The sequence below is a fragment of the Dryobates pubescens genome, chromosome Z (assembly GCF_014839835.1).
Source record: "Dryobates pubescens isolate bDryPub1 chromosome Z, bDryPub1.pri, whole genome shotgun sequence".
Lineage (NCBI taxonomy): Eukaryota > Metazoa > Chordata > Aves > Piciformes > Picidae > Dryobates > Dryobates pubescens.
This window is the reverse complement of record NC_071657.1, coordinates 106,250,883-106,278,557: the sequence shown is the minus strand read 5'-3', so window position 1 is coordinate 106,278,557 and position 27,675 is coordinate 106,250,883. Positions and strand designations below refer to the sequence as shown.

The 27,675-nt window shown below is 41.2% G+C and overlaps 2 protein-coding genes across 2 annotated transcripts in view; one reads left to right on the top strand and one right to left on the bottom strand.

Annotated features, from left to right (window-relative positions):
- Window positions 1-862: 862 nt before the first annotated feature.
- On the bottom strand, window positions 863-21,544 carry CZH12orf40 (chromosome Z C12orf40 homolog). Its single transcript, XM_054177841.1, has 13 exons — window positions 21,390-21,544; window positions 15,218-15,272; window positions 13,485-13,611; window positions 11,392-11,524; window positions 10,893-10,959; window positions 8,725-8,925; window positions 7,064-7,170; window positions 5,265-5,773; window positions 4,963-5,035; window positions 3,683-3,752; window positions 3,095-3,161; window positions 1,934-2,016; window positions 863-1,526 (listed from the first exon to the last, which is right to left on the bottom strand). The coding sequence occupies exons 1-13, from the start codon at window positions 21,542-21,544 to the stop codon at window positions 906-908; spliced, it is 2,268 nt and encodes a 755-aa protein (XP_054033816.1). The 3' UTR covers window positions 863-905.
- A 410-nt stretch (window positions 21,545-21,954) lies between these two features.
- ABCD2 (ATP binding cassette subfamily D member 2) overlaps window positions 21,955-27,675 on the top strand; it is a 48,021-nt gene continuing 42,300 nt past the window's right edge. The window contains exons 1-2 of the mRNA XM_009910185.2: window positions 21,955-23,244; window positions 24,618-24,798. Coding sequence (XP_009908487.1) covers window positions 22,324-23,244; window positions 24,618-24,798 — 1,102 coding nt within the window. The 5' untranslated portion in view covers window positions 21,955-22,323. The remainder of the gene's footprint in view (window positions 23,245-24,617; window positions 24,799-27,675) is intronic.

The window sequence follows — 27,675 nt, the reverse complement described above, 5'->3', positions numbered from 1 at the left end:
ATACACACATGCTTTTAGACACACACAAGAGATACAGATTAGATGTAGATTCAGATATATATATGATATAGGTACAGATAGCTATAGCTATATATGGTATAGATAGTAAAGGTGTGCAGATATGTAAGTAGAAGAAGCCAGTAACAGAGTGAGTCTGCCTGCCACATTTGCTTGGAACTTTTTTAGGGGGAAAAAAATAACCTAGAAACCATATTATCAGAAACCTTTATTGTTGTGATTTGACACTTCAAACAAATATTGAAATGAAAGCATTTCAGATTTTTACTCTGCAGGCAAATTACAGAAACACATAAAAGAATTGTCAGTAATAACAGCCAGAGAATAGATCTGCAATGAAAGGAAAATTAAGCTTGATAGAAGCTTTTGTACAACTTAATAAATTAGCTCTCTTTAAATTACATTCTCTTCTCTGTGTGCAGGTGTAAATCTTCTGTAATTTACCATATTTGTATTTAGCAGAAACATATGTCAAAGGCTAGTTTGTCTGTTAAAAATGGATAAGAATCAGATAATAGTTCTGAACTAAGAGCCACATCAAATATATTTTGAAGCGAAAGAGAATCTTTCTGCAACCTTCAAGAGTGGCAAAGTCAATCTCAAACTACAGAATCCTATGAATATATGGTGTGAAAGCAATCTAATTCCTATGGTTTATTGTTACTAGACTATTGTAACATCCTATGTTAACAGTTGGAGATTTATAGAAAAACATAGTGAGCAATAGCAGGTAGATAGAGATTCACAGTTAGTAATAATTTAAAGCAAACAAACAGTGAAAGAATATTTTGTCTAACCAGGCTAGAAAAATCACCATGTGCCAATTAAATGAAACGCTCTGAGAACAGGGTGGAACATCTGTATTACTTGCATTACATTCTAGTTGGTCACTGCTTATCTCTTTCCTTCATAGTATCAATGTAATTCAGCACCTCTAAAGTCCTTCTGCCGGCCAAGCTCAGATACTCGGCTTCAGAAGCAAACACTTCTATTCCTGGTGCACTGCCCATGCCCACAGGCTGCTGATCCTCATGGGCTCGCATTTTGTGCCCTCTGGTGGTGCCTGCAATGCTGGGAGGAGGGACCCGCCCTGGACTGCAGGCAGAGGGGAGGGAGCTCCCACAGCTGCACACCTGCATGGTGCCACACTGGGTGGCAACATCCACTTTCCTCACTTCTGTAACAGAGCTCTCAGTCTGTGACCAATCATCACACCAGGTACTGTGAGTAACGTGCTGTCTTTTAAGGGCTTGGTGTAATGAGATGCCCTCAGATGGGGCAGCATGGGTTTTATTTTCCTCCTTTGTGGCACATGAAATAGAGACTTTCTCCTGGTGAGGGCTTGTTTCCTCTATAGTCAAAATATTGCTGGGTTGGAGAGGCACAGTTCTGGTGTGGGAGGTCCTAGGGGGCTCTATGCTTGCTGAGGCTGAGGCTAGGTTGGCATCTGTCTTCAAGGACTGATCATTCAAATATTCCTTCTTTTTGGCTGTGTCTTCCGTTTCAGACTGTTTGAACAGGATTGAGTGAATGTCATCATTTAAATAGTTCAGTAACTAAGTACTAACTAATGACTAAGTTAATGAAGCAAGCAGAAAGGCCAGAGCTGTCTGGTTTTTGGCTGTATGGGGGTTTTATTAGTTCTTTCTCCAAGGATGTGCTCCTAATATTTGTTGTAGAAAAAGTGTGTAAGATCTTCCCACAGTCATGTTATTGTGATTCCACATGGTCTGATAATATGAAGAGACCAGACCACACATCTGTTAAACTACTTAAGAAAATTCACAGCTAATCTTTTCTTGTCTTCCTCACACACAGGACAAAACCATAAATAGGATTCCATCTGCATCAACCCTTAGATGCACTCAGACATACAGATATCATTCAGGTGAACCCATAAAGGGTCAGTACTCACCCTGTCAGGACTACAGCTGAAACAGCTCTCTGTTTGCCTTGAACTGTAGATGGGATACTGACTGTTGAGTGATGACTCCACACCTGAAAAACAAGATGAAAAGAAAGAGGCTTCCCCCCAAAATTCTTCAAACATCCAACTCTCAAGAACAGCATGTAGAATTAAACATTACTATTTCTGATGCAGTTTTAAGATATGGTTTAAAGAATAAACTGTTAGTGATGCCAATCTAGTTCCTGGTAATAGCCAGTTCTCCTCTGAGGACAACACACTGTAACAGAAAGTGTGAGATGGGTGCGCCGGAGCTCCAGCTCTGCTGTTTATCAGCAGCAGAACAGTGCTATCCAAAAGGAGGAAGGACTCTGCAGAGCAAGGACAGGGAGAGAATGCAGTAAACTCTGGCATGCATTGGCTGCCTTACAAGTTACATGTTTTTTTCTTGGAGACCCTTGAGAGATCTGCTCAGAAATGCAGCCAGCACAGCTGACCTGAGCAAAAAGGACATGGAACTCCCAGCTGACTCCCCTCTCTCTGACCACATGTAGAAAGATAGCATGTAGTGGAGTGGAAAAGAATAAAGATTAGGAAAGACTGTACCAGTAAAAAGACACATGTCAAACATCTAATGAAGATATTAATTAATGTAAAAAACATGATTGGAAAAAACCAAGATTTTTTTTCCCAATCAACAGAGGTCTGCAGGAATACAAAGAAATAAAATTACTGGCATTTACTTAGCACTTTTACTTTATGGTAATATTAGTAAGCGTGAGTTCTTGTATTCAGATTAATAGTCTAGACCTTTCTCAGGGTTTGGTTGTTTTTTTTAAGTAGTTACCCCTCACATTCAGAGATGGCTTTTCAGTTTAGGGGACAACTGTGAAGGAAGTGGGGCAGTGAAAAATACATCTGTAATGCTCACCAGAGAGAAGTTAACCTGAAGGTATCTCTTCAAGGAAAAGCAAACATGGATAATTCTTAACTATGTGGTAAGACTAGTCATCTTTCTATGGTGCTTATGAACCAAAATACAAGCCCTCATCAAAAGTAACATCCTAAGAAAGACCCAGACACTTCTCCCTGGCTTTAGAAGTAACTTTCAGTTACATACAGAGAAAAATTTGATTTTTTAAAAATGAATAACATGTGAATGTTTCTTACCCTTCTGCATCTCGTGAAGCTTTGAAGTCATTTCAAACATGGGCTTTTTCTCTTGTGCTGTTGTGAACTTCTAAAAACAATTGTTAATAGTGAGATTTCAGCTGGATCAGCACCTTGGGTTAAGTGAGGAACTTTCAGTTTCTAAATCACAGAAATGTACAAAACCCCATAGCAATACTATATGTACCTGAGTAATTTCTGCTGGCAAAATATCTAAGAGATTTTTTTATATGTATATTGGCATGAAGCTCCTTTATAATACTGAAGGGTCCTGCACACCATATCAGAGCATTGCCTGCAGAATCCAGTTCTAAGGTTTAATGAGTAGCTAATGTATTTCAGGCATCAGCTGCGGTGTGAACCAAACCATGTCAGTTATGGATCTGTAAAGGCTCTCTATCTGAAACTAGAAGCTGTTCTTTGTGGACTCCATATATAAAACATGACAGAAAAGAAGCTTCCACAGAAGTTAATTCAGTGAAGCTAAATTCAGTTTCTGACTGTTGTGGACACTCCTTCTCCACTTCAGATGAATGGTGCAAACAGTAGGTTGGGGGTGGGAGGCTGGGATTCTCATAAAATAGTTACCTCTTCAAACTGAAGGAGCTGGTTCAGTCTCCAGGCTGGTTCTTTTGATTCTTTCACAGACTCATCATCACTGAAGGGTACAAACACAGCATTCTCTGGTAAGTGATTTCTCCTCCTGTCATTTTTGGTTTGGGGTTTTTTTTTTTTTGTTGTTTTTTTTCTCTTTTATTTTGTCTTCAGCAACCATTAAATGCTTCCCACTATTGAGATAATTAAATTTATATCTGAACCTGAGATTTCATACCAAGTATGTGTTTTTCACAAACTTCACTTCTGTTGAAATGCAAAATACAGTATGAGAGATGACAGAAGAAATTGCTGCTTTGTGAAATGGAAGGTGTCTAATAAAACCATCCATTGTTAACACATGGGGCACTTGCATATGCTAACTTCAACCCAGGGAAGACGCTAACTTCAACCCAGGGAAGGCACTAACTTACTTCCTCTGTAGCCAGTGGAGTGAGACAGGGTCCTTGAAAGGGAAACTCAGAGCAACAGCTTAGCTTCAAAGACTCGAAATTTTCCCATGAAGCAGTCTTTCTCTAGTCCTTGTCAGAGGACAATTGTATAAAGAGCTTATCTGTGTGTAAGTTTATTCACATTATTCACTACTATTTTCACAGGGAAAATTTGTGTCCTCAGTAATTCTGTGGGTCACACCTTGAGTCCTGTGTCCAGTTCTGGGCCCCTCAGTTTAGGAAGGATGTTGACTTGCTGGAATGTGTCCAGAGAAGGGCAACAAAGTTGGTGAGGGGTTTGGAACACAAGCCCTACGAGGAGAGGCTGAGGGAGCTGGGGTTGCTTAGCCTGGAGAAGAGGAGGCTCAGGGGAGACCTTCTTGCTGTCTATACCTGAAGGGAGGTTGTAGCCAGGTGGGGGTTGGTCTCTTCTCCCAGGAAACCAGCACCAGAACAAGAGGACACAGTCTCAAGCTGCGCCAGGGGAGGTTTAGACTGGAGGTTAGGAAGAAATTCCACACAGAGAGAGTGATTGTACATTGGAATGGGCTGCCCGGGGAGGTGGTGGAGTCACCATCATTGGAGGTGTTCAGGAGGAGACTTGATAGGGTGCTTGGTTGCACGGTTTAGTTGATTAGGTGGTGTTGGATGATAGGTTGGATGCGATGATCTCAAAGGTCTCTTCCAACCTGGTTTATTCTATCCTATTCTGTTCTATTCTGTTTAGAATTTTGCCTTCATGTCCACTTAGCAGGATTTCTTTAATCCAGCAAGGTCTCTGCAGTTACCACCAGTTGATAAAAAAATTTCTATGGGACTCACCTTTTTTTTCTTGAATAGTTCTGCCCATTCTCCTTTACATTAATCTGCTGATCATGGCGATAAGCAAATGCCTCTAAAACAAAAAGTAACCCTTGATTTTAAAATGCAATAGCACAAATGCAATTTGAAAACAAATGACTCTGTCAATCTTTAAAAATAATTTAAATAATAGAATCTTAAATTAAATTACTACTTCCTGACATGTTTCTGGCCAGGGCAGACACATCTCTGGTTATAAAAATAGACATCTTTAAAAGGAGAATAAAACCTAGAATTTATGACCTTAAATTACCAGCACACACCAAGTTTTTCAAGGTTTGCAGGCTTTGCTTTCCTTTCAGAGGCTGTGACATAGTGCTGTCCCTGCAGGTGGTGAAGTTCAACAGTTATCTTGTCCCTTACACTCGAGACATTGTTACTTTTAAACAAAACTTGTTCTGGAGCTGTAAAAATGCCTTCAAGGTGTCTGTCTGCAAAGTGGGGTTTTGCATTGATTGCAGGATATGCCGCTCTAGTATGATATAGATAATTTCTGTTGGTCATTTGATGTCTATCATCAGGATCAACTGAAAAAACGGCAGAATTGCTTTCATTAACAAAAGGATTAAAATGCTTTGTGGAAGGATTATTGTGGATTAGTTGGCTCTCATCTTCAAACAGTGCCAGAAAGGAACAATCATTTCCATCTTGGGGAGCTTCTGCAGTTTCTTTCACAACATCAAATACTGGTTCCTTTAATCCTTCACTGGTTTCTGATTTGTTACTGGTCATTATCACAGGATTTTTCCTGGCAGAATTCACATGGGGTAGCCTGGGGGTTGGGGGTGAGGTGGAAGCAGGGTAGAAGAGAAAAAAACAGTCTGCTCAGTACATAAAAAAGGCAAAATACTAACTGCTAACACAACAAATTATGATAACTTGATGATAAAAATCTCAAAGACTTTACTGCTCATCACTCCTGCTTTTGTCCCAAACATACATTATTCCATATGAAAAAAACTTCCTGTACTTTATTTCTACTTTATAGTGGGGTTGAATTAAAGGGACACTCTTTTGTTATGTCTCTAAACATACAAATAGATGGAGCACATCCTCCTGAGCAGGGAAATATGATTTACAAAATCAGCCATGGCATGTCACTGCTGCTCCACCAGCTGACCAAAGAAGGCCACCTTGAGGAAGAACAACAAAAGGAAAAGCAGAAGACAGCTTCTGTTAATAAAAACAGGTTTTTTTCAAGACTGCAGTTCTCTCCTGTACCTACAGCTCATAATAAGTCCTGTGTACTGCTTAATTACTGGCTTCTTCAGCAAGTGACTTCAATTTGCAGCAGAGGTCAGTAAACCTAATCTGGCATGGGCTTTTTCTATTTCACTGTCAGGAGACCTGTCAGACATTTTGTTTCGTCCATACTTCCCCCTACCCCACTTCTCACAATCTAACATTTCCACTTCTTTCTTTCTAGACTTGATCTGCTGACTGACCTTACAGAAAATCTGAGGAAAAAGTTGAGAGGCTTCTGAAGCATAGAGAACTGGCAAAGGCAGCCAATCAGAAGATGCCTTTTCTTTCACAGGTTTTGAGCAATGATATAATTGGAACTTGAAAACTGAAATATAGTACTGAAAACACTTATTGCAGAAAAATTCTGTAATGTTTTGATCAGCAAATACTGGGAACTAGATAAAAGATCCTAGAGAACTTCAATGAGAAAGTAGTGTCCTCTACTTACAGAAACCTCCCCAGAACAGTTTTAAAAGACACTTAGGTCTATGTGAAGAAGGTAAAATCATTTTGTGAAGCAATGCAGAGGCTCCTTCTTCACTCCAGGTGAACATTTTGTAATGTAAATAGAAGTTACCAGTAGATGAGGAAGTAATGAAAAAAAAAAAATCATGGTTCCAAGCACCTACCTAAAATTGCTAATTGCTTATTACCTAAAATTGCTGTCTTCAGTCTATCCATTTAATTTGATTTCTATTCAGAAAGCACCAAAAGTGAGTGGAAAATCAAGTGGCAATAATCTTCAGGTTATCTTCGTTTTGTTTTGATACTTAAACATGACTGTTACTTCTCTCTTTAATGCAAAATCACTGCCTACCTATGCAATGGCTTAAACATGTCCAGAGGCACTGTATCAGACTTTTTGAAAATACATTGACTTGGAGGTTTTGTAGTCCAAGTGTCTTGATCAGAACTATTTCCTGGCTGAGAAAACAGTAGAAGCTGTCAAACTCTGATTAAACATTTAATGTGTTTAAAAATGTTTAAGATTGGGTTTTCCCACAATTTTTACTTTTTATCTCTACAGTAGAAGCCTAAAACTCCTCACAGCCCAGCTGAATTCTGCATAACCCATACTTTTTCATGTTTGCATTTCACTGTTGCTATGCAAACTGTCCTTTTAGCACTGCATCCTCCCATAGTATGAACAATCTTGATAGACTGTAACAAGCTGAAGTGCCACTGAAGGTCACATAAGCATAGACAGCTGTTTTCCAGAAGGAACCCCAAGAGGTATCTAGTCCAACCTGCTCAAAGCAGGGTCAGCTTCAAGGTTAGGCCAGACTGTTCAAGACTGTTCAGGATTGTTTAAGACCGAGATTCCACAGCCTGCTTGCATGACCTCTTCTGGTGCTTAGCTACAATATCTTTTTGCTATGTAAAGATTATGTCCAATGTCAAAAGTTGCAAGTTTTACTTCTTGCCATTTCACAGTGTACCTCTGTCTCTGTCCTATCTGTAACTGTTCAGACAGTGGGAGATGGCAATTAGTTCACCCCACACCCCTATAGCCTTCCCTTTCTCAGGCTGTGAAAGCCCTCTTCTCTGTCTCTCCACATTCATGTGCTCCAATTCCCTAACAATTTTTGTGGCCCTTCGCTCTTCTTGTTAAAGTTTGCTGATCTCTCTCTGGGACTAGACACAGTGTTTCAGCTGTGTTCTCACGTATGCTGCTTAGAGGGAAATAATCACTTGCCTATGACTGCTGGGTATTCTCTAACACAAGTGGTTGGCGTTTGCAGTCCAACATCTGCCCTTCTGAAGCCCTGACATACTCCTTCCTCACTTACCTCAAGACTTGGAAACACCACAGTGATTCATGTGAAATTAATGTTATTATTTTTGATAAATAATATATTTTCTAAAAATTAAGCATATTGTATTTGCTATTATTTTTCTAAGGATTAGTCTTTTAAGAACCCTGAAGTTAACAAAAATGAAAACTAGTAACATGCATCAAAACAAATAACCTTCAATCATGCCTGAAACGAGTTAAAAATGCTTTTCTCAATCCTCTTTGGAGCACTGAGAATACTGTAAGAACTATGCATGATTACACATTAAGTCTCAGTGATCACCTAGGACCATGAGATACCCAGTTATACTAATTGTATTTAAATGTGCAAAGCTGTAGTTATATTTTTATATACATTTCAGCTTTCTTTAACCAACTTTACAAGGCAGAAACAAAAGAAAGCCAGCAGTATGTGACTAATTCTCTACAAAGATTAGCAATATTGAGAGATCAGTGAACGTAAGCTCAAGTTAACTATATTTCATCTCAAGAAAAGAATACTAAAAAAATATAAATTAAAAGAAAAATATTTGTATACATAGAATATTCTCTGCAACCAGATCCCAAGAAGTGTTCACAGAATCACACAGATTATTCATAATTATCTCCACCATCACACTAATTCTTACTAATGAGAGTTAGTATAAAATAATTCTGTGGAAATGACAAGATATTTATCAAACCTGGTTTTGCTGCTTCTTTTCACAAGTCTGTTCTGAAGTGCTGCCCATTAGGTTTGCGTTGAAGTTTTCTTCTGAAAGTTGTGTACAGTCAGAGGACCAAAACCCAGAAGAGGACAATGGACAAGCACAAAAAGGTCTTGCTGTGTTGTCTCCATGATCGATACCAGAGTTATCATACTTTAATTCCGTTACTTGTGATAACTAGACAAAACATAACAGACATTTTATTTATTTAACACTGTTTTGATGCAAGCATAAAGTTCAAAATAATCAAACTTTTCTATACCTTTTACTTCTCTGCACATATACCACATACAAGAGAAAATTTTCCTGTATTCTGAGATGAATTTTTCTTGAAAAACATAAGGCAACAGAAGAGCTAATTTCAGGGAAACACATAAGTATCTATTTAAGTTGAAGCATGCACACACATGACACCCTGAGGAGAGATGGATAATAAATACATTTTTAACTTTAGGAGGATGGGTAAATGATCTCAAGACTTGGTTCTTCAACAGTAAAATGAAAACTATTTTACATCATTGAGGAGAGAACTCCAGCATATTGCGATACCCACAATGCTAAGAAGCTGCATGAAAAAGATGCCTTCTTCCCTGAACTAAGAGATTAGATTTTTGGTCCACAAACCCAACCTCATCACACAGGTTGAAAGCTCTTGGTGTTACGGGTTGTGGTTTAGCACCAGACTTGGTAGCAGTAGATAATGGTTGGCCACAATGACCTTAAAGGTCTTTTCCAGTGGAAACAATTCTATGATTCTATTTCAAGCAGATCAGAACACAAGGAGACATGTGAAAGCAAAATGCTACAAATGTCACTGTATCCACAGCAACATGGAAGTAAGGTCTGTAATCCAGCCTACCCAGTGAAAGCAGCACAAACTACTAATGGAGTGCAAATGCCTTGTGCAAAATCTTTGTAGCACCAAAGTGTAAGTTTTCAGAAAGATCAAAATTATGGGTTTTTATCACCCCTCTTTCTGCTCAATAAAGTGGCTAAGTCTTAATTAAACTGAATATAGTTCAATTTATGAATATTTTTAAATAGTTCTTTGCAACATAAAGGCCTTAGACTTTATTTTTTTGATCCATACATTAAATTAGCTTTCTGTGTGTTCACACTGCATTATCCTGTGTTTTGATGAATAGATGTAATTTAGCAAAGTATACAAGCAAAGGCTGAGGAGAAACTTAGCTATCATTGTGATCTGTTATGTCTAGTCAAACTAAATCTGAAATATGTCCTTTCTGTCTTCAAGAAACAGAGCTATAAGGGAAGGCTGACTTAATATGATATCTGAAAATAGTGGTGATCTTGGTGAAATGCATTAGGTGGCTAAAGTTTTAACCCATACTAAGTATTTCATTCTGACTCAAAAGAAAGGGATTTCTAACACCAGAAAAACATCTGTCTTTCTCACTCCAGGAAAACATACTTTGGAAATGTGATTGGGCCAAGAACATACAGAACAATTCTGTGCAAGCATCTTTTCTGCAAAGTGCCATTGAATATGAACAGCAGGAGTCAGTGAAGGAAGTCTGAGTAACCTAAACTAAATGTCTTCTGATGACACATTTACTAACTTGAGTAGGATTTTTTTGTTTGTTTACTGGGGGGGTTATGCAACAGTGGAATGGGTAATTAACAAAAAAAAAAAAACAAAAAACCCACCAAAAACCTAAATTCCATCTAGAGGAATGATTTTTACAGTAACCTCAAAGGGTTTATGGGCTTCTCAGTTGTATCTGCTGAGACTTGTACTTGGGTTCCTCTTCAAGAGTCACTTCTGTCTATGCTTCCCACATTTCATCATTTCACATTTCTACATATCGTTTTTCATTTACCTGCTGTTGGTCTCAGTCTCTTTCCCATAACCTTTGTCTTTTGTGACTAGCTTAGAGCACAGATATTCTTAAATATTTTGGAAAAATGTCTAAAATAAGGTGATCCTTTCAGGAATATGTAAAAAATAGCAGCAATAAATACAGAATACAACTGGCAAATGACATTATCAATATAGCCTTAGAGTGGAAGACTTCACATGTTCCAGTATCCAGGAAATTTGGTCACTTTTTGAAAAATCAGTTTAAAAGTATAGTCATTGCTGCACATTTTTAGCTTTGTATCAGTGAGAACAATAAACTTACATTGTGCTGGTATTTTACTTTCTCTGCAAGATGCTGCCTTCTGCTGTCCAGTACTTGCTTTTGTAATCTTGTAAAATGAATAAAAACAGCCCATGAAATGAAAGATAAAATATTTATAAGATTAAAAACATTCTTTCAAAATAATTTAGGGATCATTTCCCACACATCACAAAAAGGCTTGATTTCTAAGCAGTTATGAGCATCCAGTGTCTGAAGTTGGATGGGAAAATAGTTGCAGTGGAAAATGCTGCTTGAGACCAATCTTTGAGATGCACTCAGTATATGTACCTGACATGAGCAAAGAAGCATTGCATTAAAAAAAATCTCTGCTTTGTGTGTTTTTGTTTAGAATGCATTCATTTCTCATAGTATCACTGGAATGCCAGGAGTGATTTTGAAACTTCATCTTAGAATGGCATATTTATGTTTACTTACCCCCCCCAAATACCTTTTCCAGGATTTTGTTATAACTTAACTACTGCCTATTTTATACAAGTACCTGTTCTGGATGTCATCTAAGTTTGACAGATGCTTTGTACGTTGTGGTGATGTGGGAAGCTCTATGTTGAGCCTCCTAACACACGTTTTTGCATGTTCACTGATAGCAATGTGGACTGGTTTCCTCATGTTCTCTGCAACGAAAGTATTTGGAATGTCAGTTCTGGGCTTGGAGAGAACTGTGAGCTTCCTGAATTTTCATTAATGTACAAAAGCTGTTGGTTTTGGTTTCTTAATCTGTTTAAAACCATACTATTTTTTTTTTTGCTGTTGTTTTTTTCATTATTAGCATTATATTAAAAAATTGTTTATAGTCAGCTGCTGTGTGTAGACAGGCTCAGTTGCCATCCTGCATCACCTTCTGATCTTCCTGACTGTAGGGCAACAGATTCTTTATGGTCTAGTTTATGAATATGTCACAAAAGATAAGAACAGAATCGTTTAGGTTGGAAATGGCCTTTAAGACCATAGAGTCCAACTGTTAACCCAAGACTGCCTAAGTCCACCACTAAACCATGTCACAAAACACTACATCTACACATAAAGAATCATAGAATCAGAGAATCAGTAATGTTGGAAAAGACCTCAAAGATCATCAAGTCCAACCTATCACCCAACACCGCATGACTAACTAAACCATGGCTTCAAGTGCCACATCCAATTCTCTTTTGAACACCTCCAGGGACAGTGACTCCACCACCTCCCTGGGCAGCACATTCCAATGGCAAATAACTCTTTTCGGTGAAGAACTTTTTCCTCACCTCAAGCCTAAACCTCCCCTGGTACAGCTTGAGACTGTGTCCTCTTGTTCTGGTGCTGGTTGCCTGAGACAAGAGACCAACCCCCACCTAGCTACAACCTCCTTTCGGGTAGTTGTAGAGAGCAATAAGAGAGCCTCCTCTTCTCCAGGCTAAACACCCCCAGCTCCCTCAGCCTTTCCTCATAGGGCTTGTGCTCCAAACCCTTCACCTTTCTCTGGACACGTTCAAGAGTCTCAATGTCCTTCTTAAATTGAGGGGCCCAGAACTAAACATAGTACTCAAGGTGTGGCCTAACCAGTGCTGAGTACAGTGGCAGAATGACCTCCCTGCTCTTGCTGGCCACACTATTCCTGATACAGGCCAGGATGCCATTGGCCTTCTTGGCCACCTGGGCACACTGCTGGCTCATGTTCAGCCTACTATCAACCAGTACCCCCAGGTCCCTTTCTGCCCGGCCAATCTCCAGCTACTCCGACCCCAGCCTGTAGCACTGCAAGTGGTTTTTGTGGCCAAAGTGCAGCACCCTGCACTTGGACTTGTTGAATGCCATCCTGTTGGACTCTGCCCATCTGTTCAGCCTGTCAAGGTCCCTCTGCAGAGCCCTTCTACTCTCTAACAGACCAACACCTGCTCCCAACTTGGTGTCATCTGCAAACTTACTTATGGTGGACTCAATCCAGTCATCCAGATCATCAATAAAGATACTGAATAGGATTGGGCCCAGCACTGATCCCTGGGGGACACTCTAGTGACTGGCCTCCAGCTGGATATGGCACCATTCACCACCACTCTCTGGGCTTGGCCCTCCAGCCAGTTCCTAACCCAGCTGAGAGTGTTGCTGTCCAAGCCATGGGCTGACAGCTTGGCCAGGAGTTTGCTGTGGGGGACAGTGTCCAAAGAATTAGGACTTAAGTTCTAGGGATGTCTTTTTAGGAGTTTAATGGTGGATTTTTCTACTTTGGGTAGAACTGACAGACTATTTCAAATGCCTCCCAAAAGTTATGAAAAAGGAAGTGCAATACAAATGGGTTATTCAATGACAAAGGGAAAAATAAATGGATGCAGAGTAAAATTAATAAATGGAATGAGGAATGTGCATAAGTGTACAAGTCTTTAAAGGGCACTAGCCAAGGTTATGTGATTTCTCTTTTTATTCTTGACTTTTTATTCAATCATAGGTTTTTGCATTTACTTGCCTTTTCTTATTTTAAAAATAAAACAGCATGTATTTGAGCATTAAGTTTTAAATGGAAGAACAAGAACTAAAATACTAGCAGCAGGAGCTAAGGATAATTGATTCCGTTAAGTCAGAAGACTGTTGCACTAAACTCACTGGTGTTGTGCTTTATCTGGTCAACAACATACAGATTGAGGAGATCTAAACTGGCTGCTGAACTTTTAGGAGATGATACTCCCAGAAGATTCATCTTTGACTTAAGTTTCTTCTTTTCAAAGAATTCCTAAATTTTTTAAAAGAGAGAGTCAGTTTTTGACAGAAGCCTCAACAACATGTTACCAGCATATATAATTCTTTTGAAATTAGCATGCAAGACCTAGTAAATGATTCCTAATAATAAAAGCACATAATTAAATCTCCCTGAATTCTCATACTGTCAACTGTTATTTATTTTGTTGCCTCAAAAAAGACTGAAAATATAATTTGTTCATATGATAAATAAATCACTGTTCTCTTAAACACTTTAAGGAAAAAGTCTCATAAAAGTTTAAACTTGGGCTTTTTATGCATCTTACAAGATAGTAGGCAAAAAAAGTCAGCAAGAATAAATGCACATGGCCATCTATAATGACAGAACGAGTTTATATTTCTCCAAAATTGTCTTTCTTGACATAGAAAATCATCTTGTGACAGGAAAAAAAAGAAAGAAAGAAAGAAAGAAAGAAAGAATGAAAGAAAGAAAGAAAGAAAGAAAGAAAGAGAATGAAAGAAAGAAAAAGAAAGAAAGAAAAGAATGAAAGAGAAAGAGAGAAAGGGAAAGAGAGAAAGGGAAAGGGAAAGAAAGAAAGAAGGAACAGTTTGAATTTTCTTCTATATGGCTATAACTATCTTCTCTTAGTGCTTTCTTTCTCTTTCTTGTTTTAAATGTCTTCTGCTATGCCAGGGATAAGTTTCTATTAATAATAGAATCACTTTCAGATTAAAAATACAAATAAGCTGCCCTACTTTTGAAAATGCCAGAGAAAGTACTTCAATGAGCCTAACATTCTTATATCCAGCCCAGAAAAATAGTTTCTCTGTGTGTGTGTTAGGCTAGTTGACCCATGAGGTTATCACTGTGAGTCTTCAAGCAATACCTTGCATCAGCACATACCAACAAAATATAGTAACAGAAGTAGTTCAGTAATACTTAAATTTGGCAGATTCATTCATTAATTAATTCATTCATTCGTTCATTCATGCCATCTCCTAGTCTCTCCTCTTCCTGATAGAATTCAGTGTGGCAATGCTAGAACAAGAGTACTGGCCTCAAAGTTACAGTCAGACAGGCAAACACAGGCAAACAGTTATGCTACAGTTTTGATCTTCTCTCCAAACATTTTGAAAGTTTTTCCTAAGTGAATCAACAAAAGCATTGATATAACAGTATAAAATCCATGATTGCAGAATGACAGAATGCATCAGGATGGAAGGGACCCTCAAAGGTCATTTTGTCCAGCCCCCCTGAATGAGCAGGGACATCTCCAACTAGATCAGGTTGCTCAGGGCCCCATCAAGTTTGACCTTGACTGTCTCCAGGAAATGGGCCTCAACCACATCTCTGGGCAACCTGTTCCAGTATCTCACCACTCACTGTAAAGAACTTCCTCCTTATGTCTAACCCAAAGCTAATAACATCGTTCTTTGTCCTATTGCTACAAGCCCTTATACTCAGTCCTTCTCCAGCCTTCTCGTAGGTCCCTTTCAGATATTGAAATGCAGCTATAAGGTCTTCCCTGAGCCTTCTTTCCTCCAGGCTGAACAGCCCTGAATTTCCCAGCCTGTCCTTGTAGGAGAGGAGAGGTGGTCCAGCCTTCTGATCATTCCTCAAGAAGGCTAGAACTGTTTACCTTTTGCTTTCTCCTTTCCTGCTTTAACATTATTCTGCTCCTGAAAGAGGCAAATAATTATTGTTCTAATTGTAATAGTGTAGTCTTGATTCATAGTGTGAAAATACATTAGAAGGGATGAAAACTTCAGGTAGTATAATCAACGTATCTCTATCAAAGTCACTTTGATTTTGGTGTACTCAAGTAAGGCTATGACCATGTTCTGTCTTAGGGCTACAAAATACATTGAACATTCCAAAGAAAGAGCTTTTAGACATGCAATACAATACTTCATCAATTCTTAATTTCTTAAAACATTATGAGAAATCTTTGTCACTACATTGATCTTAATTTTGTCATGCTGCAACACAGTAATAAAACTCTATTAGCAAAGAAAAAGAAAGCAAAGATGCACCATGTGAGTTTCTACCTTTTGCAACTTGACAGAATACTGCAAACATTTTATTAACAAGAAATCCTAAGAAATAATTAGTAGCAGCAGAAAGCAGCAGTTATTTGCTAGGGCTAAGTGAGTGCAATACTCCTGCATGCTGCTTTTCCTTACTGACAGTATAATAGACAAGCATTCAGAACAAAGTTGTGGTGGGTGGATTTTGTCAAGACTTTATGGTCTTCCTTTCTCCCTGCATTACACAGGCAACTTTTAGAAACCTCATTTTGCTGCAAAGACTTCCAGACAGGTAAAGCATTCTTTTAGTTTGATTCTGCGTAGAGCTGGGATGATTACAACACTCTGTTAAACAAAGCTGCTTTCAAATGTCTGACAAAATCTGTGGGGTTTAAATTTCTAGTAGATAAGCAGGTGGCACAGCACCTAAAGAAACTCAGTATTATAATTTTCTTTGAGACATTACAAATTGATTATTTTGCTATTTCAGTGACTCTCAGTAACTAAACCTGTTCTTCTCCTACAGGTAATCACTGCGATTTGTGAGAGCGTGAGGAAAGGCCCAGGCAGGAAAGCCTCACCCCTGCCCCAGTTTGTGGAGAGGTATTAGGCCCAAATGTGACCCACCATGCCTGGAACCTGTGTCTCTTCACAGAGTCTGGCTCAGGGCAGGGGGCACGGGGCTGTCACACACACTGTGGTCTGCTGGTCTGTGAGGGGTCTCCAGACCTGAAACGCATGAGGAGACCCCAAAGGCTGTCACACACACCATGGCTGTGCCCAGTCAGCCAGGGAAAATTCAGGCTGTCAGGCACACCATGGCTGTGCCTGGTCTGTGACATAATTTTGCCTCAGCATGGAAGCCTTTGAAGAGTTTCACTCACCGGCTGCCCCCCACCCAGTTCATTTTCTGCTGCTGAGGAAGGAGGGTGTGCTGCTGTGTGTGATGCTAGGGATGGAGAGGTGAGGCAATGGCCTCCTCAGAGATAGTTTGCTGCCTGCCACAGGGCCGTCCTGCAGGGCCTACTCTCTGGGAGTGCCAGGGCGGCTGCTCTCAATGCCCCTAGCCTGCCCAGTGCTGGCAGAAGAGAGGGAGAGGGTGGTATAGGGACAGGAGAAGGAAGCAGAAAGCTAAGTGGGGCAAGCTGATGAGGTGATGCTTTGTTGCTGCCAGCCTTCCTCTACCGTTTGCATTTCCATAGAGGTTGGTAGAAGCCATTGTCCTTTTGCAAGGGAATCAAAAGTCTCTTCCTGTCCCAGGTAAATCTAATGCACAGTTATTGGAGTGGGTTATACAACTGTTGTTCTGTATTTCAGGTCCAGCTTGTCACTGCTACAATCACCATAAATTTTAGGGCAAGAGAAAGAACCTTCCTCCTCATCCTGCTCTTCTCAGGTCCTTTAGGGCAACAAGAGAATCAATGAGCATTTTCTGTTAGTATGTGTCTTTGACCCTGGAGCTACCTGATGAGCTTTTGTGTGTAAATAAGGACAAACCCTCAAGGGGGGATGCAGATCTGTGGGTGTTCACTGTGCTCCTGGGGCATCTTGGCAGTAACACTGCTCTCTTCACTTCCTTCCCTGTGACTCGCTGCCATCATGTCAGCAAGTGAAAGCAGCCATTTACAAAGTAATCATTAAAATGCTATATAAATCTTTACTTAAGTTGTGTTTTGTTGTTTGGTTGGGTTTTTTTCTTATTTCTTTCTAATACTTTTACTTTTGCTAGGGTGTTTATAGAATTCACATCTAGAAGACTGTAAAAGTGAAAAGACCTGCTTCTCTAAAATATCACCAACTAAACTGAATAAATGTACTAGACAGCATGTTTTTTGTTGAGCTACCCCCAGTATTTCTTCTTAGTATGCAAGCTGGTGTTGAAACATTGATCATGCAGCTTTTGGCACCCAGCTTTGAGTAAGTTCTGACAGAAATCCTGTGTAATAAAATAAGAGAAAAGAAGGTCTTCTGATGGGCAACTCAGAGTACCTATTTTAAGCTCCTACCCTATGTCCCAACACCGATCAGCTAAGTTAGGTAACTGAAACAAAATGAAGTGAAAGTGTGTGCCATTGTCTACAGCATTATTGTACCCTGAAGATTTGAATATCCTTCTCTCCTGACACAGGCCACTCTTCCCCTTGAGTGAACAGACACTGCTTTTGTAAAAACTTGTACTCACTGGAGACAGAAAGAGATGTGTTTCCAAGCAGTTTCTTAGAACTAACTGCAAACGGTTCTCATGTTTTTTAATGAATCTTCCACACAGCAAGTGTCCTTCTCTAATGCTCATTATAACAAAGGAAGGAATTACTCAAGAGATGAATGTGTAGTAGAAACCCCAGGCCCTGGGGATTCTCACAGTTATGTTTAAATATTTTACAATATAATCAGTTTTGGTTTGGGTGTTAATTTTAACTTTGATTTTTGCTCCAAAAGTTTGCTCTTGATACCTAGTATTAGGTAAGTAAATCCCTTTGTAGATAACTATGTAAAAGACACAGATAAATGCTCTTGTATCTTCTACCCAGGGTGGGAATTTCTGGTACTTTTAAATGCCAGGTTACACATGTTTAGGTGCCTAAATATTGACCTGGGAGGGGGGAAGGGGGGGAAACCTGTTCTAAATGAAAGCTTTTGTTTGGCAAATCCAGTGCTTGAACTTTGTTTGCAGAGTTGCAGGGTCTTCTTCCAGTCGAAGAAGTTTCTCTGCCCTGAGAACAGCTTATGGAGAAAAAAAGTCATCTTTGTGGTATTTTACACTAAACTGGCTGGTGGTTTTGGCCCAAAAGAGATCTTTTTAAAAGATGGCTGTGATATTGCAAAATCATGATAGAGTCTGAGGGGTTTAAAACAGAAGTAAAAGTAATTCCTCTTGAAAAAACAGAATTCTCAGTTAATTTAATGAAAAGTCCTTCCCCCACTCACAGTTAAAGGGCAGAAGGCTTTATTTATTTACTCTAAGGGCATTACTTCAAAGAATTACAGGAACTGCAGAAAGCCCAAGGATTTTTATATTTCATTGCAAACACTAATCTTCAGCCAAACATCTAAAGAGAAGTACAGTGGGCTTCCTTATATTAATGTAGAAGACATCAGCATGAAATTAGAAAAATGTCAGTAAATTGCTGAATGAGAGGAGTAGCATTCATTTAGTATGGCATTCATTTGGTATGGCATTCATTTGGTACGAGATTTCAGTTTAAATACCTGCAACATACTTTGAAAGCAGTGACTACCCACACATTCAATAGAACATAAATTTTGCCCCTGATGTGTGAGAAACTGTGATGAAACCACCTTTTGTGGTTGTTTCCCCTGATATGCATTCCTTGCTGAATTGGGTTAATCACATTAGTTCTGAAGGAGTTAAGAGTGAAGATAAATGTAAAAGCATGGACTAGACTAGTGGACCACTGTCTGGATAAGTAATGGCTGGATGGCCACACTCAGAGAATTGCAGTCGATGGCTCAATGTCCAAATTGGACAAGCGGTTCTTCACGTATGAGGTAGTAGATCTGCTTGCCAGAGTATGTTATTACCTATGTAAGAGTTTCTACAATTTCAAGAGAGACTGGACAAGTACTTGTGAGAGTGGAATATTTAACAGAAAATCATCAGAAATTCTCACAGCTGAAAATCGACAGAGGTTGGGGTAGTATGAAGCTACAGCAGGGGAAGAAGCATCATATGTAATTGCAATTAGGTTTTCTTCCTTTGGTGTTTGCTTAGACACCATTGTAGAGACAGAATACTGTATTTGGTGGAAAACTGGCCTGAACCAGTTTGCTTATTCTTAATATTTACAAGTCTTCCAAATAAGAGTTAATAAATAATTTGCGGTAGATTATCTTTTTGTTGTCATTATGTACCAGCTGCAAACCCACGAATTCTTGAGACATGAAAAAAGGATGGTAGCAGATCTTGTGTCTGGGGTGCACAAGCAGGTTAGATTATTTTTATGGGTATTTTCCTGCCTGCACTTTTGCCGAGGAGAACATTGTCTCTGTTGTGGGCAGTGCCAATAAAACCACTGCTAATTGATACCAGCTTATACTTGTACTGCTGTACTTGGCATGCACCTTGTTTAAGTGTTTACAATGCACTTGAGAAAAAGACTAATAACCTAACATCAGCGTTTTCTTTAGATAATCTGATAATAGAAGTCTTTACAGGTTTTAAGCAAAATCTGGAAAACATGGGCAGGGACACCTTCCACCAGATCAGGTTACTCAAGGCCTCATCCAACCTGGCCTTGAATACCTCCAGGGAGGGGCATCCACAACCTCCCTGGGCAATCTGTTCCAGTGTCTCACCACCCTCACTGAAAAGAATTTCTTCCTAATAGTCTAAATACATCTTCCTCAATCTTCAGTCCATTCTCTCTCATCCTATCTCTACAAGCCCTTGCAAAAGGTTCCTTCCTGGCTTTCTTGCAGGCTGCTATAATGCCTGCTTCTAATATCAACATCCCCCCAGCTCCATTGCCTTAATTACTCAAACTTATCCATTGCACTTATCTTCAGAATTTTTAAACTAAAATCAGTAGTAGTTGTGGAGTTAACAGAATGCTGAACACTGCAGCAGTATTATTGCAGCTTTGGTTAAGTATTTTTCCAGTAATACTGAGAAATTTTATTACTACTAAATGTAGTAAAATTGCTGTGTTCACCAGTAAAAATGAAAAATCTGCCACTTAAGGCCCTGTTCCATGAACGGGATTTTGTGCACAGATTATAGAGCAGCAACTGCTCTGCAGTTTGGCAGAGCAAAACTCTCTAGGCACAAGACCAGAAGAAAGGGTGTATTTAAAACAAGTTCAGGCTTTTCTCCATACTTTCAAAAGAAAATATATTGCTTTTATTGACTGAAACACTACAGTGTCAGATGTGCTTTACTTAAATGTTCCCACAAATCTGACTGTGAGGTGTATGTCTGCACTTACCAAAAGTTTCGGTCCTCCAGAATCTTGTGAAGTGAAAAGCCAGCAGATACGCAGAACCAAAGAGATCTGTGAACTTTCCCCTTGGTAAGAAAATGCTAGAGTAATCACATACTGCAAATAACTGTGGTTTGGGAAAAACCTAAGAGTATGTTGTGATGCAAGCCAGAATAGGAAGCATCTGACTGGAGATCATGATTAAGAAGTAACAATCCCTAAGGAAAGATATTTCCTAGCCAGTGTATCTAAGTGATGCCTGATTTTTAAAAGCAATGCCCTCTCTCTCAAATCAAAGATATTATTTCTTCATGCTGAAGCTTGTGTTCCTACCACTGCACTCTGTTCAAAAAAAGATGTTCTGTAACAGTAATGTGACTATAATTAACTCTGTGTACGATGAATTACAGCGAGGCAGGTGACCTCGCTCCATTGTTAGGGGAAGGCTGGACTCTTCAGCAGTCCTGTAAATGCCCACTAACACATTTTCCAAATTTGCTTTAACAAACACACACACACATCCTAACATACTGCTTTACCATATATTAGATGACCCAATTATTTTACCACTTCAGAGTGTGAAAGGACCCTAAGTATTTTATTAAGGTACTCAGTTTCTCCCGCTGTAATTTCAAACACAGTAACTTTTACAAACAAGTAAGTGGAAATAAGAAATTAGAAAACCGGGGAAATAAAGCTGCCTTTATTGCTAAAGTCTTAGTGAGAATTTAGCCTGTTTTTGCTGTAGGGACACCGAGAATTCCTTCTGGGTTGTTTTCGGCTAATAACGCTGCATGAGCACAATACCAGCTTCCTTTCGACGAGAGGACAGGAAATAAATTACGCGTATTTTGAAAGCGCTGCCCCGGAGACGCCGAGGCTGCTCGGGTCCCTCCCGCAGCCGTCTGGCCACATATCCGACCCGAGGTGGCCCCTCAGCCGCCAGCTCCGCCTGCGCGCTGCCTTAGCCCGCACCCTGCGCCCCACCCGCAGCGACATTACGACCCCCTCGCCCCGGGAGAGGGCTCGGGCGACCGCCGGGGATGACGCCATGTCCCAGCGCTGCCGTGACTGCCGCGGGGCCTGAGAGCTCTTCGTCCCATCCCAGTCCCTTCCCGTCATCCGCCCCCCCCTCTTCCCCCCGGTACTGCTGGGAGGCAGGGGCCGGAGGCGGTGCCTGCTCCGCAGGGCAGGCGGAAGGAAAGGGACAGCCGAAGTCTGAGGCGAGCGGGGCCGACGTTCGGGGACCCGCCGTGCAGCAGGGCCGAGCTCCGGGGGATCAATACTGGGGCTGCGGCCGAGCTCTGAGGGACCTGCCGTGAACCCGAAGCCGAGCTCTGAGGGACCGCGCTGTGAACCCAAGGCCCAAGCGCTGAGGAACCTGCTGTGAACCTGAGGCCCGATCGCTGAGGGACCTGCTGTGAACCCGAGGCCGGGTGCTGACGGACCCGCAACGCCGTTGCTGCCTCTGCCGCGCCGTGAGTGAGCGGCCGTGGCCCCGAGCCGGGCCGCTGCCGGTGCCGCCCCGCGCAGCGTAGCCAATGGTGGTCGGCGGGGCGGGCTGCGCGGCGCCGAGCTGCGTTGTGCAACGCGCCGCGCTTTGAAGGCGACCGTCGGCCCTTGGAGGCAGGGCTCAGTCGCCAGCTGTCACGGCAGGGCGGCCGGCGGCGAGCCGGGTTCCTGGCGGCCCGATGAAGACCCGGAGGGGCCGACTTTCCTGCGGGGCGTGAACCGCCCCCGCTGGGACCAAGGCGAAGCGGTGCCTCCGGCCGCGCAGGATGACACCCATGCTGCATGCGGCCGCCCGGCGGGTGCAATGGAGCAGGGCGAGCGCCGCGAAGAGGGCTGCGTGCCTGCTGGCTGCGGCGTATGGACTCAGAATCCTCTATCCCATCATCCGCAGGCGCATGAAGCGGGCGGGCTGCAAAGGCGGCTCGCAGGGTGCTGGCCAGGCAGAACCGCGCCGCACCGACAGCCAGGGCAGAGCCTCCCCGGCTGTGGACGCAGAATTTTTCAAGCAGCTGCTGGAACTTCGTAAGCTGTTCTTTCCAAAGCTGGTGAGCGCCGAGCTGGGCTTGCTTTGCCTGCACTCAGTCGCTCTTGTTTCCAGGACCTTCCTTTCCATCTATGTGGCCTCCCTCGATGGGAAGATTGTGAAAAGCATCGTGGAAAAAAACCCTAGGAGCTTTGTCTTCAAATTAATCAAATGGTTGATGATTGCAATCCCAGCCACTTTCGTGAACAGCACCATACGGTACCTGGAGTGCAAGCTGGCCCTCGCCTTCCGTACGCGCCTGGTGGATCATGCCTATGAGACCTACTTTACCAACCAGACTTACTACAGAGTCATCAGCATGGATGGGCGGCTGGCCAACCCTGACCAGTCCCTCACTGAGGACATCATGATGTTCTCACAGTCTGTGGCACATCTTTACTCCAACCTCACCAAGCCCATCCTGGATGTCGTTCTCACGTCCTACACCCTCATCCGCACAGCTCGGTCCCGGGGAGCTAACCCCATCGGTCCCACGGTCCTGGCTGGGCTTGTTGTCTATGCTACAGCCCGCGTGCTCAAAGCCTGCTCACCCAAGTTTGGCAAGCTGGTAGCTGAGGAGGCTCACAAGAAGGGCTATTTGCGCTTTATGCATTCACGCATCATTGCCAATGTAGAAGAGATCGCTTTTTATCGAGGGCACAAGGTAAGGAGAAGAGAAATTGGAGGGTGCTGGGGTCGCTTCTGCAGTGCCAGAGCCAACCCACATTTCCTTTGCTGCCCTCCCCGAGCACTTCGGGTCCCTCTGACATTTGAACCTGTTTACAGATAGCACTTCCCGTTTCTTCGGAAAATGCCGCCTCACAGGCTGTGTCCGGGGGGAGCAGACCGTAGTTCCCTTGTGCTCTGACAATGTTCCTGTTTTGCAGCTGGATCCTGTGCTTCTCTAGAAAGCTAATTTCCGTTATGGTTCTTCCTCCGCCTAACTTTTCCAGGCTATTTGGGTTGAGGTTTTTTGTTTGTTTGTGTTTGTTTTTCCACTCATGTTTACGAACTACCAGATTTAATGCTGCAGAAGGAGCAACCAGGGCACACCAGAAAGTCGGGGGGAAAACCGTGATAACACAGAGAACACTGCAACCTTTGACACTGTTTTACAAAGCTAAGCAAAGATACAGTCATCAGTCTTAAAATAGCTTAAGTACAGTACTTCCATCAGTCAGTTACATAAACTAATGGCATATTTTAAAGCCACCTTATTAAGAAACTCTTTGTATTTTTAGTAGAAGTGAATTTTGATTGTAACACCTCTCAGACACAATTTGGAAAAAATGGTTGTTTCATGTAAGGTGAAAATGAAAGCTGGAAACCAGTCTGAAGCATTACTTTTTCAGTCTAAGCAGTGATTATATAATGCAAATGGTTCATTTTGGTGCAAGCAGTTGTTTTCAGAAGCTGCCTATAGTAATGTTTTAAGTGCAGCTAAAGAAAACATTTTTTTCAATTCCCTCATGTACTGGCTTGAACTCAGTGCACTATATCATATTGTCATGTGACTGTCTGTGACCTGTTAAACCTCTTGGGATAGTTGTTTCTTCTCCAGACTGCTTGCAAAACACAAGCAACATTGCATTTCAGCAATCAGCTCTGCAACTTTGAGTCGTTGGACATAATTGATCCCCAAACACTTTCCAGTATGAGGAGTTTCAGTTGCAGTGAAACTCTACAGCTGCAGCTGTATTAAAAGGGGGTGGAATGAATTTTGATTGTTAGAACCGGCTGTTGTGACTGCCTCGTGTGTTGTTCTTGTATATATTAGAGATCTTAACAGAGCTGAAAACCTGCCACTGTGCAATTGAGGGATGATAGTGTAAATAAGAACTAGGCCCATGAACTTCCAGAAAGCTGTGCCCTTTTGATGTGAGATGGCATCACTATGAAAATAAAGTGCCGTGCAGCAGATGCGACTTGGAAGTTGCAGCTCTGGGTACCTAATTATTTCGTGCATGTATGTGACCGTATCTTGTATGATATGTGCACCTTTTTTGCATTGTATTCATGTTGGTTTTTTAACTGTAGGTAGAATTGAGGCAACTGCAGAAAAGCTACAAGGCTTTGGCTGATCAAATGAATCTCATTTTGTCCAAACGTTTATGGTACATCATGATAGAGCAGTTCCTGATGAAGTATGTCTGGAGTAGCTGTGGTATGATTATGGTTGCTGTGCCCATCATCACTGCAACAGGATTTGCAGATGGCGGTAATACCTTTTCTTTCTTAATTTCTGAATGTTTCTTTCAAGTTGCATCCTCAAAAGACTATACTTACCCTGAATGCCAGTCCTAGTTATTTACTATTTGCAGTCTTTATTACAGCACCCGTGTCTTGTGCGTTAACTTTCAAGCATAGAAAGATAGATGAGGAAAGAGCAATGTAGAAGATCCAGCTTTGAACATAAGCCTAATAAACAGCATGAAATCAGGATTCAGAGGATCCACGTGTCACATGAGATTATAATGATAATTGCAATCCTTTTTTCCTGGTCACTGTTGAGACATGAGGCTGTTTTGCAGCATCTCCTAGAGTACTTACCACCTTACATGAACCATAGTGCAATTACAGGTGATTATTCCCTTATGTGTTTACCTGTTAGGAGCTGCTGTTTTTCCCTTACTACCTGGGGGATGAGAAGGTGACATTCATATTCCAGGCTTGGATGGTATAATTTCTGACATCCTATCACAACTTTCTGGGCAGTGAAATGAGACTCAAGTAGGGTTATTGCAGGTGGTATTAAAATAAAACCCAACAAACAAAACAAAACAGCAGCAGAAAGAAAGGTAATTAAGGAGGGGTAGTGAAAGACTAGAAGTTTGCCTCAACAAGCTTCCCTTGTGTACAATTAGAATCATAAAATATATTACAAATTCCATAAAATTCTTTAAGCAGAGATCCTACAGTGTCTTCTGAAGGATCATTTCTAAGCTGGGTACATTTAATCAGGATTGAGTGATTTCTTTTCCATGTGGGTCTTGGTAATTATATTGCAAATCAGAGCTGTCTAACTGGTCAAGCTTGGTTTGACCTGTAGGATTTCTTACAGCCCCAACATGCTTTAGTTTACTTGCAGTTGTGTCAGTGTGTTCATCTGGGTTTACAGCTGTCTGACCTGCTGCCCATCACATGTCATAGCATGGCACTATATCAGGACCCTGGCTGGCATCCTGTAACAGCTTCAAAAATAACCAGGAGGTACTGTTCCAAACAGAGTAATTTGTACAAAGCCATTTCATCTCACAGTGAAGGTTATTAGCACAACAGAAAAATGACAAGAGTCTTTCTGCTAAGATGGGATTGAGGACAGGCAAGATTGTTTAAGCGCGCATTGTAAATACGCCATTGGTATTACAGCATGAAAAAAAAAAAAGGCATATAAATGCTAAACTAAATAACACGAGTATTCTTCTGGTAAATAGTTTTCAAATGTGAGAGAAAAGAAAGACACAGGGATGGCTTGTGCTGTAAAGCAGAATATTTGCCAGCAGTGATGCGAGTTGTTAAAAGCATAGGTCATCTTACGGTAAGCTGTGGCATATCGTAATGATAGATCACAAACTTAATACTGACAAATCAACACTGTCAAGACTGGTTCTAAGTGTAGCAGGTATTCAGAGATTCTTCTTACCTCAGCAGGGTAGATGCCACTTTGTTCATATCTGAAGGAAGACATAGTGGATCTGTTACTTCAGGATAAATCACTAGGATTAGAGAAGGACTGCTAACCGTGATCAGATGTGTGACCAAAGGTATAAAACCTTAGAAGGAGGTAAAATTCAAATAAGATCCTGCAATAAAAGGGGAAAAAAGAATCTTCTTTGACAGTGACATTTCTGACTGACATTTGCTAATTCTGTTATATATTTCAGGAAAGAAATTAACTGGGAAAGCCAAGATTCCCATTTCATATTCTTTTCGTGTTAAACTATTGGTTTAACTGTGTTGTGTTTCACATCAGTTTCTGTAAAGTAACTACTTTTGGAAGCAAGTCTTTGATTCCTCTAGACACAGTGAACACTTAACCTTTGTTTATAAAACAAGTATGACTATTAAATACATAAATGATAATGAAAAAGGAAATGTTAGGTTCTGTATGGAGCAGAGATAGTCTTTCTGCCCTGTTAAAACTCAGCACTTCAAATACAGGAGGCCAGCAATACGAAAAAAAAAAACCAACAAAAAATTCAAGAAAAGCGATCTTGGGGTATTAGGCATATAATATAAGAGCTTGTATTTTGGACCAATGAAATCATAGAAACATGCAATTGCTCTGGTTGGAAGAGACCTTTGAGATTGTTGAAGGCAACTGTTAACCCAGCACTTCCAGGTCACCACTAAAGCATGTCCTTCAGCGTCACATCTAAATGCTCATCAATTCTAGATCATTTTATTTTTTCAAATATTCTGAAAATGACTGAGGCAGTGGTTTGTAGAGATCTACAAACTCTTGCTAGATGAGCTAGACTGGGTGCTGGAATCCTGTGTTTACATACAGGAGGAGTGCTGTGATTGTGTAGCTAAACCATATCTGATGCTAGACAGTTACTCAATAAGTAACAAAAGTGTTTGCTACACTCTTGCATGGATTGACTTAGTTCATAAAATTTACAGTCTCATGAGACTTGCAGGGAATTAATTCCTTCTATATTTTCTTGGCTATCACCACTTTGCAAACATCACAGAGAATAGAATAGAATTAACCAGGTTGGAAAAGACCTTTGAGGTGATCGAGTCCAACCTATCATCCAACACCATCTAATCAACTAAACCATGGCACCAAGTATCCCATCTAGTCTCTTCCTAAACACCTCCAGTGATGGTGACTTCACCACCTCCCTGGGCAGCACATTCCAATGGCCAAGCACTCTTTCTATCCAGCCTAAACTTCCCCTGGCGCAGCTTGAGACTGTGTTCTCTTGTTCTGGTGCTGGTTGCCTGGGAGAAGAGACCAACCCCCACCTGGCTACAACCTCCCTTCAGGTAGTTGTAGAGAGCAATAAGGTCTCCCCTGAGCCTTCTCTTCTCCAGGCTAAGCAACCCCAGCTCCCTCAGCCTCTTCTCACAGGGCTTGTGCTCCAAA

Bases quoted from the DNA above. Each gene is read 5' to 3' on its own strand.
- CZH12orf40 (XM_054177841.1), bottom strand. From the start codon at position 21,544: ATGTCGCTGCGGGTGGGGCGCAGGGTGCGGGCTAAGGCAGCGCGCAGG. The intron at 13,612-15,217 runs GTAAACAGTTCT...TAAAAAATTTAG, and splicing joins AGGAAAGGAGAAAGCAAAAG to GAATTCTTTGAAAAGAAGAA. The intron at 3,753-4,962 runs GTGAGTCCCATA...TGTACCCTTCAG, and splicing joins AACTATTCAAGAAAAAAAAG to TGATGATGAGTCTGTGAAAG.